Genomic DNA, 13,558 nt, shown 5'->3' with positions numbered 1-13,558 from the left:
ATTCTCTATTATAAGCACAGGTCTCCATTACTAGCACAGTCTCTAATACTAGCACACTGTGAGCACCTATCGAAACATTATAAGCACAGTCTCTATTATTAGCACGGTCTTGGTGGAAATCAATGCTGCATGCATGATATCTAGCATGTATTTATTCTCGCTCTGTATGGATGCATCGGTTGAAAAAATATAAGCATGGTCTCCAATATAAGCGCGGTCTCCAATATAAGCACGGGAGAGGGGCGTTGAAGAAATATAAGCATGGCGCTTATAATAGAGAATATACGGTATGTAAGCGGATTTCGTGGGACTTCCAAGTACTAGTAAGCGGATATGCCCGCTTCAATGTTAAAATTATCAGACATTGTTATGTGGAATCGGATCGATTGAAATCAGTCCTGAGAGAAACCTCTGCCTGTAACACCTGCTTAGTGTGATGTTGGTTTCTTCTTGCATCTTCCCCACCATCAGATTCAAAAAATACAATAGGGAGGAGAGCGCAGAGCAAGGAGGGACGGCCAAGCATGCGGATATCCAGGCTAGTAAGCTTCTTCATCTGTTTATGTACCAATTCTAACGCTACTTGCACATACTTGCACTGCTGCTCCCCCACTCCCACTTCCCTGCCTGCTCTTGCTGCCAACCCACCCCAATAGAGGTTATGTGAAAGCCTGCATCACATATTTTGTTGAATAGCAAACCAGCGCTTGTGGTGCCACAGCGTTGCTACTATACAAAGTACTTGAAGTATCTCAAATCCATAAACCAACTTCAGCGTAAATCCTTGTGACCTGCGACTGGAGTAAAGGGCCACGCTATGACTGTGTGCAGAAGCAATGGCCAACAAGTACTAGTACCAGTCTTTCAGGTTTCATTCAGCAAAAAAAACCAGAAATCCACGTTGTATTCAGAGATATCTCCAGGACCATATTTCCAAGGATTGATGCCTTTTGCATCGCTAATGTACACGCACATGTACAGCAAACCCTGTGCGAGTGACCACTCTGACAAGGCGACCACCTGTCCCAGAGGACCATTACAACTAGGACCAACGGGCACTTCCACTGAAGTATCTCAAATGATGCCGTAATCGCACAACCTCCAGACAGTACATACTACATAGTCAAAGGTTGATGGCATGAGTTAGGCATGCACCACATACCGAGGAGAGGAGCAGATCTTGATGAGGTGCTGTGTTCTCTCGTCATGCCATACCAGCAGCAAGCCCTGCACGCCAGTCAGCATGCGTGTGACACTCTGCTCAGATTGCACTTGCAAGAACAGTGGAGCTGACTGAAACTGCACAATCCACAAACACACAAATTCAGACAAACATATTTTAAAAATACAGTACAGTCAACTTCGCTTATAACCACACTCGGTGGGGCATCCGAAAAGTGTCCTTATTCGCGAAGTGTCGTTATACCCGAAGTCTCATTATATGTGTCACAGTTGGGTGGGACTTTGCTCTGGGCATGAAAATTATGTCGTTATTCGCGAATTGTCGTTATATCCGCAGTCGTTATTAGCGAAGTTGACTGTACACACTTGCGTAAAGATGCACACATGTACAGTCCGATGAACACATGTACTGTTTAGATGCACACACCACTACCATAGAAATGAATGCCCCTGCAATGATATGAGAACATACATGTACATGAATACAGTCAGACCTCGCTTATCCGGTCCTCTTTTATCCGGATACCTCGCCATCCGGAAGAAAATCACTGGTTACGGATTTACAGCATATGCCATGCATACATACAGTGTGTGTGTTCGATTATCCGGTTCCCTCGCCTATCCGGATATTTTTGTGGAAAACGGATGTGTGCGGTTAAGCGAGGTCTGACTGTATACCCGGTCTGCTGCTCTGGTAACCAACAGCATTGTCCAGGGTTTTCTTTGGGCATTAGAACTCTCTTAGAAGGCCAACCATACAGTTCAAATGCAGCAGAGTAACAATATCCACTATATTGTAGGGGCACTACAAGACCAAAGCCAATATGAAAATGCACAAATGGCCTTACCATCGTAACGGACAAGATATCTGTTACATTGTTTGCCAGCTCGGCTTTCCGCTGAAGAAGAAACGCCTCGAGCTGTGGATTGCATGAATGGAAGATACAGCAGAGAGAGAGAGAGAGAGAGAGAGAGAGAGAGAGAGAGAGAGAGAGAGAGAGAGAGAGAGAGAGAGAGAGAGAGAGAGAGAGAGAGAGAGAGAGAGAGAGAGAGATTATTCCAGGCCAAAACGCAATACCATGTACATGTATAGGTGCCACATGCACCTCTCATAACATCTCCAGCGAAGAACACAAAGGTGTGATAGCCGGATGACACATACATGTACATGTACCTAGCACACAGACATACGGTGAAAGCAGTTTCTTACCTCCTTTAGCTCGTTTACGAACAGGTCGCGAGTCCGCGAGCAAGCCAAAACAGTGAGTGCATCTTCTCCTGTAGCTGTGTGTACACCTGGGAAAGCGAGATAGTGAAAGCAGTACGTCCTGTTAGCCTACTAGTATCCATTACAGAGAAGATGACACTAATGTCGGTACTCACTGTCCTACTGAACTCTCCTGGACACGCTGTTCATACAGTAAGTCCATATATACCAGAATGGTAACCGTTGGCAACTAGCATGGTAACCGTTAGCAACTAGCATGACATCATCGTATTCATGCATACACTGCAAAGCAGTCAACAAGCACCTTCATTGGCAAGCGACCACCCACGCCGAAAATACACAATCATCTCCTGTACACCGACAGGATTCATATTTGTAGATGTATTTATTACATTACACGCGTGCCTGCTAGTCCTCAGGCTGCGTCAAGTGCTCAATTAGCGGTGGACAGAGCAAGCAATACTGTAAAGTACTGACACAAAACTAAAGTAATAGCAAAGAAACTTGGTTGTACTGCTGCTGCTGTGTATCTGTCACTACCGTAATTACTATTTATTACAAGTCATTTCATTGCACAGAGAATATAGTGCTCATTTTTAATGTGCTCTTCTTCAACACAAACTCCACTGCATGCTAGGCCCGGTACGATGAGATTGTTCCCATGTGTACATGTAGGCACACGTATGTTATGTATAGTGTGGGCTCATTCCTCACAAGAACATTCCATCCACATGTGCCACGGGTCGGTGCTTAGCGGCAATTTTAGCAAAACACTCACCCACTCAAAAAAGTACAAACAGTGAACATTGAATGTTTCCAGGGTATGCAATGCATTGCTCCCTTGCCTCGGCTTGCTTGGACAGTCTGTCTGCTCAGAGTCAAAGTGATCTGCCTTAGTGCAAAGCTCGCTGTGTTTCTCGCAGTGAAAGCACTCTGACTTTGGAGCTCTGTACCGATTTAAAAAAGGAGCTGTTGTTCACACGCCCTAATTGCAATGGGTTAGACCAAGAGTCCATAACCCCCCAGAGTGTGCAACTCCAGGTTGGGGTCTGGCGCAACGAAATCCAAACATTGCGTCATCCGGTCCCCGGGCAAGCATGGGCGGATGGGGCCATGTGCATATCTGGTACATCCGGCGGGGGTTCCAAGTAATTAGTTGAAGCAAGCGCCACGGAAGTGTCACGTAAAACGTTTGCTCCACGGGCTATGCAGTGTCAGCAGAACGGCTTTGATTTCACAGTCACAGAATTTTTTTATTTGAAGAGAGTTTCTCTGCTCGTTGTCTGAAAAGCTTGTATTGGGAGAGTTCGTGACTCCGGGATAGCAAGAATAGGCATGGATATAGATTTACAAGATTTGATGGAAATAGCTCTTGGCACACGGCATGAAGACCCGATCGATTTCGAAGTAGATGTGCTTCAACCTGCTCCTCAGTCCCATTTTGGTACAATTTCCAACACTCGACAATCGAGAGAAGAAAATGAGGAGCCCAGATCGAGCAAAAATTGACGAATATCGTCCACAGAGACACTGCACTCCGGCGACAATGGGGAGCGCTTTGCTTTAGGTTCAACAGTGGCCATTGTTCTTCTCTTATCGGAGAGACACTCAAAAGAGAAAACTGTTCGACAACTCTAAAATAATTCTTTGTGTACTTGAGCCTTTCAGGCGTGTTACGTGGCCGTGGATTCGTAAAGAAAGACCCCAAATTGGGCAAACGGGCGAAGTAGGTCCGGGCCAAACTTCCCATTTCGTCATAGCTACTCACTACATGACGTATGAAGTTTGGATTTCGTTGCGGCACTGATTTGTGCTGAGAAGGATCAAGAGTTGCACACTCTGGGGGGTTACGGACTCTTGGTTAGACCAGTGACTCCATGAGCTCGGCTGATGGGACCTAACAAGGGGTCGAAACAGCTGGCCATAGATCGAGCAATGCAATGGACATGAGCTGCAGCATAGCCAGGTGCTGAGTAGCAAGTGTTAGCTTGTGGTAGATATTCACAATCCTGATGGTTCACTAATGTGTATGATGTGTACCGCTACAAAGGAACACAGACACACACACTCACCTTGCTCATTTTCTGTGCCGGAGTCCTCAATCACAATGTCAAAGTTGATCTCAGCTCCAGATTCTGACGCACCGTTCACATCCGCTGATGGAACATCGTCAACGACAAGATCACCAAAATCGATTTCACCCAGGTCTGTCTGGCCCGAAGGGGATTCCCCAAAGTCGATTGCATCCATATTGAAGCCTTCGCCGAAATCGATCTCCCCATCGGCAGTTGCTACTGGTGCTGCTGCAGCAGCTGTAGCTGCTCCATTGGTGTCACCATCACCAAAGTCAATACCAGTGTCATCGCTTGCTGACGCAGATGTGGCTGTCGGTGCTGCTTCCGCTTTATTAAGCTCAGCCAGTCGTCTTGCCAGCCAGTTGTCTTCTTCTACAATCTACACGTGGAGCACAAGAAACCAAGCCAAATATGAACACTCTGCAGCATCGGTCACAGATTAGCACTTGTGCACAACCATGTTCTCCTTTACTAACACCAATCCGATGTATTCGTGTTAGCGTGTTGATACATTCCGCGTTGCGTGTCACCAATTCTAGTTAATGTCAATCAGTTTCTTCATTTCTTTCAAGTCGAGTGCTGGACTACAGCTCAATGGTTTCAACTGGGCACAAGAGTAAGGTATGAGTGATTGGCCACACGTCTCACAAATACTCTCTTTTTCAGATGTAGTGATGCAGGTGGTCTTGCCAGTGTTTTACACATGCTAGTGCTACACACAGGTCGTGGGTATAGTACCGTACGTATGATTTATAATGCAATGGCAGTACCAGGCGTGGGCCATCACCTGGATTATCAAAATGGGTGCCTTATAATTTTTCTGTTGTTTTTACACTTCTTCGTACTTTGTAATAAAAGTCTCATCACACCAAAAAAAAACAAAAAAAACAGTACCGTACATACACCACAGCACAACCAACCTGTGGCACTTGTCCTGTCCGCCACTGGTACAGCGTCGTGTTGCCGTTGCGCTGGATATGTCGAAGTAAAGGGCACGTCTCCGTCGGGCAATACGTACCTTTAGATTGCCTAGCAGGGAGCAAGCAGGAAGAAGATATTAATTTAGTCAAGTTACAACTGTAAGCAATGACAACTTTTCCGACAGATCACATACAATAGCTAGACGATGCAAACACGAATACCGTAAAGTACCGTTGATCCGCCCCCTGTTGAGTTTCTGCCTCTGAAGCGACTTCGGCATATACAACGAAATACGATGTTGAACCGACGCATGCACTGCTGTACACAATTTGTGCCAATCCAGGATGAAAATGTGCACAATCCAGCACATCGAGTCTCATCCCCCAAGTTGTTGTACATCGTACTGCACTTGACAGCATTGATCTAATTCCCGCCCCCTGCCAAAAACCAGCTGGGAAGCGACTTGGCGTGGGGGGGGGGGGGGGGGGGATCAACGGTACTTCACGGTACTAGTAGATCAACCAGCAGTCATGATGATGGAAGAACATAATGTTCTGTTGATAAATTCAAACATGCAGTAATGTTGCAGCAAAAACTACGTCACTCTCCAAGGTGTTTTGAATTCAGTGGCATCACCAGCATTGCGCTACGACTAGATACAAAGCATGCTGTTGTCCATAGAATAACCTATATTCAGGCATGTGTGCACATTGTGTGCATTTCAGATTACAATCTAATGTATTAAAGGTACTATATACTTCTTCTTTCTTATCTCCTTCTTTTGCCATGGCTGGCTAACACCCCCTCTTCGTATTGGCCTTTGCCATTGGACAGTGGCCTTTGCCATTGGACAGTGGCCTTTGTCATTGGACAGTGGCCTTTGCCATTGGACAGTGGCCTTTGCCATTGGACAGTGGCCTTTGCCATTGGACAGTGGCCTTTGCCATTGGACAGTGGCCTTTGCCATTGGACAGTGGCCTTTGCCATTGGACAGTGGCCTTTGCCATTGGACAGTGGCCTTTGCCATTGGACAGTGGCCTTTGCCATTGGACAGTGGCCTTTGCCATTGGACAGTGGCCTTTGCCATTGGACAGTGGCCTTTGCCATTGGACAGTGGCCTTTGCCATTGGACAGTGGCCTTTGCCATTGGACAGTGGCCTTTGCCATTGGACAGTGGCCTTTGCCATTGGACAGTGAAATAAAATAAAATAAAATAAATACAAGTAGGATTCACATCGCACAAAGAATGAGGCCAGGGCAACAAGACATCGCACAAAGAATGAGGCCAGGGCAACAAGACATCGCACAAAGAATGAGGCCAGGGCAACAAGACATCGTACAAACTATCAGACCATCACTGGCATGGCTTACTGAGAAAGGAGGAAGTCCACGGCAGCCTGATAGTACTCGCATGCTTCAGCCAAACTTTCCACACCTTCGCTGAACTTCTTGTAGATCTGCGGCAGGTCTTTGACTTGATGTAAGAGCTCTAGCTTGATGTTTTTACCCTTGAGAAGCACACAGACATATAGACATAGACACACATGTGAATCTGTGCCGGTCATACGAGACGGCAGAGGGAACAGCCCAGTGTCCATAACGTTAGTATGGTCGCTGATATGTGACTTTGTGGCCAGAGCAATGCTCCGCGCCTGTCTCTGGTAACGGAGGATGCTGCAGACCCAATAGTTGCCTCAGCAGCAATCTTGCAGGGAGGAGAATAGTGATGTGTTGCACCGTTCCACATTGCAAACGGGAGTGCTAGTTTGAGAGAGGGAGAGAGGAAGAGAGAGGAAGAGAGAGAGAGAGAGAGAGCGGGAGAGAGAGAGAGAGAGAGAGAGAGCGCGGGAGAGAGAGAGAGAGAGAGAGAGAGAGAGAGAGAGAGAGAGAGAGAGAGAGAGAGAGAGAGAGAGAGAGAGAGAGAGAGAGAGAGAGAGAGAGAGAGAGAGAGAGAGATGGACTCGTAGAGCTAAGGGTACAAGTGTAAAATCACTAAAATGACAGCAATGCAGATGTTACAGGGACATGTGTATCAGTATGACCAGATGTGCATATACCTCAATGTTCATTTTCTTGCACTCCTGAGCAAAACGCTGTTGGTGCTGAGAAGCAGTTCCATTGTATTCGGATTGCTTTCGTTCAGAGTCCTGTGTAGCAGCACAGCAAGACAAACGCCCAAGCTCAACATCATAACACAGACCTGGCAGAAACACGGTGCTACATAGGTTACACACTGCACACAAACAGTGCAATACAATGGATGCACGGCAACCACGCATATCCACTACAGTGTACTAGTATGTCACTTCAAGCCTGGCAGTCAGGACTGCCCGCACACACCTATCCCGCACAAGAACAAACACTTTTTACAGCAGGAAACTAACGGTGAAGCTACTTCATTCGAAGTACACATCAGCGATGCAATTACATGTACATGTACAGTTGAACATCGATTATCCGCACATCGACTATCCGACCATTCGATTATCCGTAACGGTTTTTTTGGGCGCACGTGCCGTAGAGTACGCACTGTGCATGTAGTGAGCCATTCAAAAAATACGAAAATTTTGAAAAGTAGCACTCTATTCTATTTACAATGTACATGTACATGTATTTACAGTGTGTTTTCTTATCCGGAACATTTGCCTTATCTGAACACCGCCTGACAGTTGTCTGCCCAGAGGTGGTCGGATAATCGATGTTCAACTGTACTTGGTGACTGTTCTCACAGCCAGACCAATATACCGAAGATTTGCCCCACATTGGTACAAGGAGTATCCTCACATGGTTTTCGGAATACAGTGAGAGAACATGTGTTACGGCCCCGCTCCAAACACCTGTCTTAGCTCTCATCGAACGTCCAAAAAGCCATGGCATGAGTTTTGCATGTGCACGTGCACGCACGCACGCGCACACGCACACAAAACACACACACAAAACACACACCCACACACACACACAACTGTCTGCACCCTGACACATACCCTGGCCTGTTGCTGAGCACGCTTGATCTGCTGCTTCATTGCTGGTATCTCAAAGGTGACATTACGGATCAAAGCTTGAGCGGACTCCGCTGCGGGCAAGAAACAAAACAATGGAATGATGCATACATCCAAAGGGAAACAAACAAGAAGACCATACAAGTACACATAGTATCCAATACACCACACCACCTTGAGCGCAATGTGGTGGTGTGGTGTATTGGATTCCATAATGGCCGGGTCGTCGCTACTTCTTCTCAAGTACACATAGTACTCAGAGTAAGATCCATGCTACACACCACTGCACCACTAGTCTGCATTGAAACCATCATGGTTCACGTGAGACTGAGTTTTCCGTGTCCATAGGAACGCCACCACCCTGCAAAGATCAAAGGCGCAGATGCAGCCCTAACACAGAATGGGATTTCAGGTTTTCGACTGCCTTGAAAACCCCCAGAGAGAAACAAGACGCCAACTGAAGTCTTGTTCCACGTTGGGAGAAGTGAGCAGGAACTCGCAGCACTGTAGACTGTGTAGAGTAGTTAAGAGGGCACAGTGACGGTGTGACAGTGCGACTCAAATCAGTCAACTGTTATATGTTACAAACCCAGCAGCACTACAGGTCACCAATGCTAGCAGCTTATGGCGCTAGATTAGCAGCATTACAGCCGTGTGTAAAGGACACATAGGATAGTACAGTTGCGCTCGCTGAAATGCGACCCAAAGTGCAAAGCTGGCGCCCGGCACTAGTTCGGATTACATCATCGTATTTGCACATGTGTACGTCCAGCCGCATTCGTGCCACTTCCAGGGCGTCAAGGGCCGTGCAAGTTGAGGGCGCCAGATATGCACTCTGGGTCGGATTTCACCGAGCACAACTGTACATACACCGTGATGGCACTTGGCCAAAGTGAGATCCTTCACTGCATGAGAGCATTTGGCTTGGATGGAAAGACATGTATCAGCTAATACGGTACATGTACTGGGGCCACAGTGTGCTCCTCTCACCTAGGTACACCTTCTTATCTTCATAGCGATTCACAATGTCAACCCAGTCCTGCAAAGAACCAGGAGCAGAAAATACACAGGAAAAGCAGTGAACATCGTCACTACAGCACACATTGCGGCAGTACCACACCTTGACCTCCCCTGACCATATCAGGGCAAGCTATTTTACCTTGGTTCGGCCATAGCCTATGTTATCTTGTCACGATGTGCATTATTATCTCAGCCGAGTGTGATTTCACCACTGAAGAAGCATGTTGATAGCTGAAAAGTTGGTGGGACAAGGGCCTGATCAACCTGACCGATTAGTATTAGCCCCGGCCTAGAGCGACTACAGCGACGGTAGGTCAATGAAAGCAGTATGAGGTATGGTTGCTGACACCAGATGACAGCACACCTATTACAAAACATAGGTAAATCCTCTCTGGCTAGTAGAAGATGAAAAAATCCACACCCACCCACACAGGCAAGCAGACACGCGCCCCCCCCCCCCCCCACACACACCACACACACAGACATAAAAGAGGATAAATATTTACCTTCATTCGCTGTGAAGAGTACATGCCAAACAGATTCTTTGTATCAGCCTCTGACACTTTGAGCAGCTCAACAATCCGTTTGCAATGGAAGTAGTCAATAGCTACAACAGGATCAACACAACAGTAAAGAACGCTGACATCAAAAGTAAAACTGCACCCTGTAAAATAAATGCACAACAAAGACATACATTCCCTTCTAAAACAGTAAACATCGAAGATATCGCCAGTCACTGGTGCACACACACACACACACACATACACATACACACACACACACACACACACACACACACACACCTTGACCTTTGACGCCCTATCTCCAGTGGAGATGATAGGCTACTGAGTTGGGCAGTACTTGATGTGACGCTTCAAATCGCCACTTCTCCTAAACGCTCTGCCGCATGCGCAATGAAAGTCCTTCGGTGCCGGGGGAGGAAGACGATGTTGATGGACCCGCCTGCGCCATTCCGGGCGATCTTGTGCGAGCCGATACCACTCGAACTCCGGAATATTCAGCGAGCGCAGATCACCGACAATCGTGTCCTGCCAACGCTTCTTTGACCCATGCCGTGGTCTGGTTGCCTCGAGCTCCCCAAACAACACTTCTTGAGGAATCCGGGCCGCGTCCATACGGGCAACATGACCCAGCCGACGCAGACGGTACTCACGCAGGAGAGTGCCAATGTCCTGTGGAAGACGCGTTCTCTGGGCTGGATCAGCAGTAGTAAGATGACGGGAGTGCTGATCGCTCCTTGAGACTCCCAAGATGGAACGGACACATGAGCGATGAAACAGATTCAGGCAGACACAGACACCACACACACACACACACATACACACACACACACACACACATACACACATGCACACACACACACACGCGCACACACACACACACACACACACACACACACACAATGCAGAGATGACTAACATGACGAGCGAATGAGTTTGGTGATCTCTTCTTCGTCGGGCATGTCCTGAACTGCCGTATCAATGCGAGTGCGTATCTCCTGGTGGGCGACGGGCCATTTCACCGTGCAGTGACGCCGATCAATTAGCCAGTCTGACAAAACAGCACACACACACACACACATACGCACACACGTGCGCGTGAGCACACACCCATACACATGCACGCACAGGAAGAACACATCAACATCAACATAATACCGTTGACACACCAGATCATCGACACAAATGACCAGGACATGTACAACATCAAAGAATCACCACGGGAAGGGAAGGCACGAGCAAGCCAAGTGACACGTTTCACACGCTGAATAGAAAAAAACCCAAAAGGAGTCAAGATGTAAGCTATGAGTGTACAACGTCTCATGTCATACACCTGCTGCCATCCACAGTAACACTCCATGCTGGTTGTGTATACGTCTGTGCATGAGTACAGCTATGTAACACTTCACGCCGGCTGTGTATAAGTCAGTGATGAGTACAGTATACAGCTATGAACCACTTCAGACTGGTCGTGTATAAGTCTGTGCATGAGTGCAGTTTACTTCAGCTATGACATGCATAGCAGCACTCAGTGTGTTCCGATAGTGGAGAGCTCACCAAGAAGTTTATCATAGTGGATATCTATGGGCAATAGCTGCATGGATTTGCTTCCTTGTGTGCTCTACAGTTGCAGCATAGACACACAGACATACAGACACAGATATTACACACACATGCACACACACACACACACACACACACACACACACACACACACACACACACACACACACACACACACACACACACACACACACACACACACACACACACACACACACACACACACACACACACACACACACACACACACACACACACACACACACACACACACACACACACACACACACACACACACACACACACACACACACACACACACACACACACACACACACACACACACACACACACACACACACACACACACACACACACACACACACACACACACACACACACACACACACACACACACACACACACACACACACACACACACACACACACACACACACACACACACACACACACACACACACACACACACACACACACACACAAGCACACATCAAAGAACAGAATCAAGATGACACAAAACTTGAGCACAATTGTTTGCACACAGACCTGAGGTAGGCCAATCCTGTCTGGTCACTGTGGTCAGTGTGGTCAGTGTGGTCACTGTGGTCCCTGTGGTCTGTGTACCTAATGCATGTACTCAAGAAAACTAGTTTAAAGTACCCTACAGTGTATCAAAACGAGGTACACAGTCACTCATACCTCGGTTATCCGGACCCCGAAGTTACGGGCACTTCGGTCTACCGGGCACTATTTGGGCGAGTTTCAGGGGAAATATTGCTACTCTTTTGTCACTTTTCGTAGAAATATTGACGTCATATGCCATATTGATGGCCTTTTCCCCATCAAGATGTATATGATTCGGAGTTACGGACATTTCAAAGTTACGGGCAGTGCAAGGTCCCGGACTGCCCGGATAAACGAGGTATGAGTGTATCCGCTTGTTGCATCTGCTTTTCCCATTCCAATGGTACATTCACTATGCTTCCGCATCATAATTATAGATACTGTAATGTCACATATAAAGGCATGACCCATATATGTAGAAGCAGGACTCGAACAGAATCCAATTTTTCAAAGCGCGCCATGAGACAGAAGCACTATTTGAATAGAAGCCTTGCACAGTACAATGTTCATGCGTAACAGTGCACCCCTGTGCACTGTACCAGTAGACTGTAGTCCACAGTGCAGGAATGCATCACTGCATGCAAGGTGCAGGGATGCATCACCGCATGCAAGGTGCAAAGCGTGCACTACGTAGAAACATGTTTTGAAATACACAATCATGTAGAAGCATAACTTGAATAGAAACGTGGTTTGAACTCCGGATTGAGGGGGGGGGGGGGGGGGGGAGGGGGTTAGCACATGCTTTTACACTCGACACATCACGATATAATTAATTTTCATATAAATCTGTTTGACTCAAGCTCAGTGCTGGTAGGTTACAAGATCAATGAAAAAATCTTTCCGTTCCACACTGATGAGTTTATAAAGGATGAAATTAAAATGTACTTTCCACTGAGAGGGAGTATTTGTGCATGCTGGCAATAATCACGAAGCCAGTTCAGTCGAGAAACCTGCTGCTGACGAGGAACAAAAGCGTTCTCTTCAGCACGTCGGGTGGTAACTTATGTTAACAAATACAAGGGATGCCTAATGCTACTCATCTTCGTTTTTCAACACATCTACAAAGTACTTTGCATGAACAATAGTACATGTATTATAATAATTAATATTATTATTATGTACTACATGTAGTACCAGACAGTAAACAATGAAATCGGAATTTTCGTTACACTAACCTGCATATTGGAAGATGGGCATTGGTCTCTCGATGAACTCAAACAACCAACGTACTAGTACGTTCAGGGAACAAAAGGACTGCAGAATCTCCCTGCTCGGTCCCTGCTAAAATACTGTCTTGTTGCTGGTTTTGAGTTTATGCCATGCACTTGTTCAGTCATACAAAACAAAGTCAGATAGTCTTATCTGCAGGCCGGATTCAGCTCAGCTAGATCAGATCAGGCGGAC

At 46.8% G+C, this 13,558-nt stretch overlaps 1 protein-coding gene across 1 annotated transcript in view; it reads right to left on the bottom strand.

Annotated features, from left to right (window-relative positions):
- The window catches only part of LOC135814167 (CDK5 regulatory subunit-associated protein 3-like), a 16,189-nt gene extending 2,631 nt beyond the window's left edge, over positions 1 to 13,558 (bottom strand). The window contains exons 1-13 of the mRNA XM_065327245.1: positions 13,330 to 13,558; positions 11,504 to 11,567; positions 10,866 to 10,997; positions 9,932 to 10,032; positions 9,396 to 9,444; positions 8,391 to 8,479; positions 7,464 to 7,553; positions 6,778 to 6,914; positions 5,406 to 5,514; positions 4,483 to 4,864; positions 2,393 to 2,478; positions 2,031 to 2,102; positions 1,163 to 1,299 (exon numbers count right to left, since the gene is read on the bottom strand). Of these exons, the coding sequence (XP_065183317.1) occupies positions 1,163 to 1,299; positions 2,031 to 2,102; positions 2,393 to 2,478; positions 4,483 to 4,864; positions 5,406 to 5,514; positions 6,778 to 6,914; positions 7,464 to 7,553; positions 8,391 to 8,479; positions 9,396 to 9,444; positions 9,932 to 10,032; positions 10,866 to 10,997; positions 11,504 to 11,567; positions 13,330 to 13,335 (1,454 nt within the window). The 5' untranslated portion in view covers positions 13,336 to 13,558. The remainder of the gene's footprint in view (positions 1 to 1,162; positions 1,300 to 2,030; positions 2,103 to 2,392; positions 2,479 to 4,482; positions 4,865 to 5,405; positions 5,515 to 6,777; positions 6,915 to 7,463; positions 7,554 to 8,390; positions 8,480 to 9,395; positions 9,445 to 9,931; positions 10,033 to 10,865; positions 10,998 to 11,503; positions 11,568 to 13,329) is intronic.

The sequence above is a fragment of the Sycon ciliatum genome, chromosome 4, assembly GCF_964019385.1.
Source record: "Sycon ciliatum chromosome 4, ocSycCili1.1, whole genome shotgun sequence".
NCBI classification, from domain to species: Eukaryota; Metazoa; Porifera; class Calcarea; order Leucosolenida; family Sycettidae; genus Sycon; species Sycon ciliatum.
Note: the sequence above shows the minus strand (reverse complement) of the source record. Positions and strands in the feature narration are given on the sequence as shown.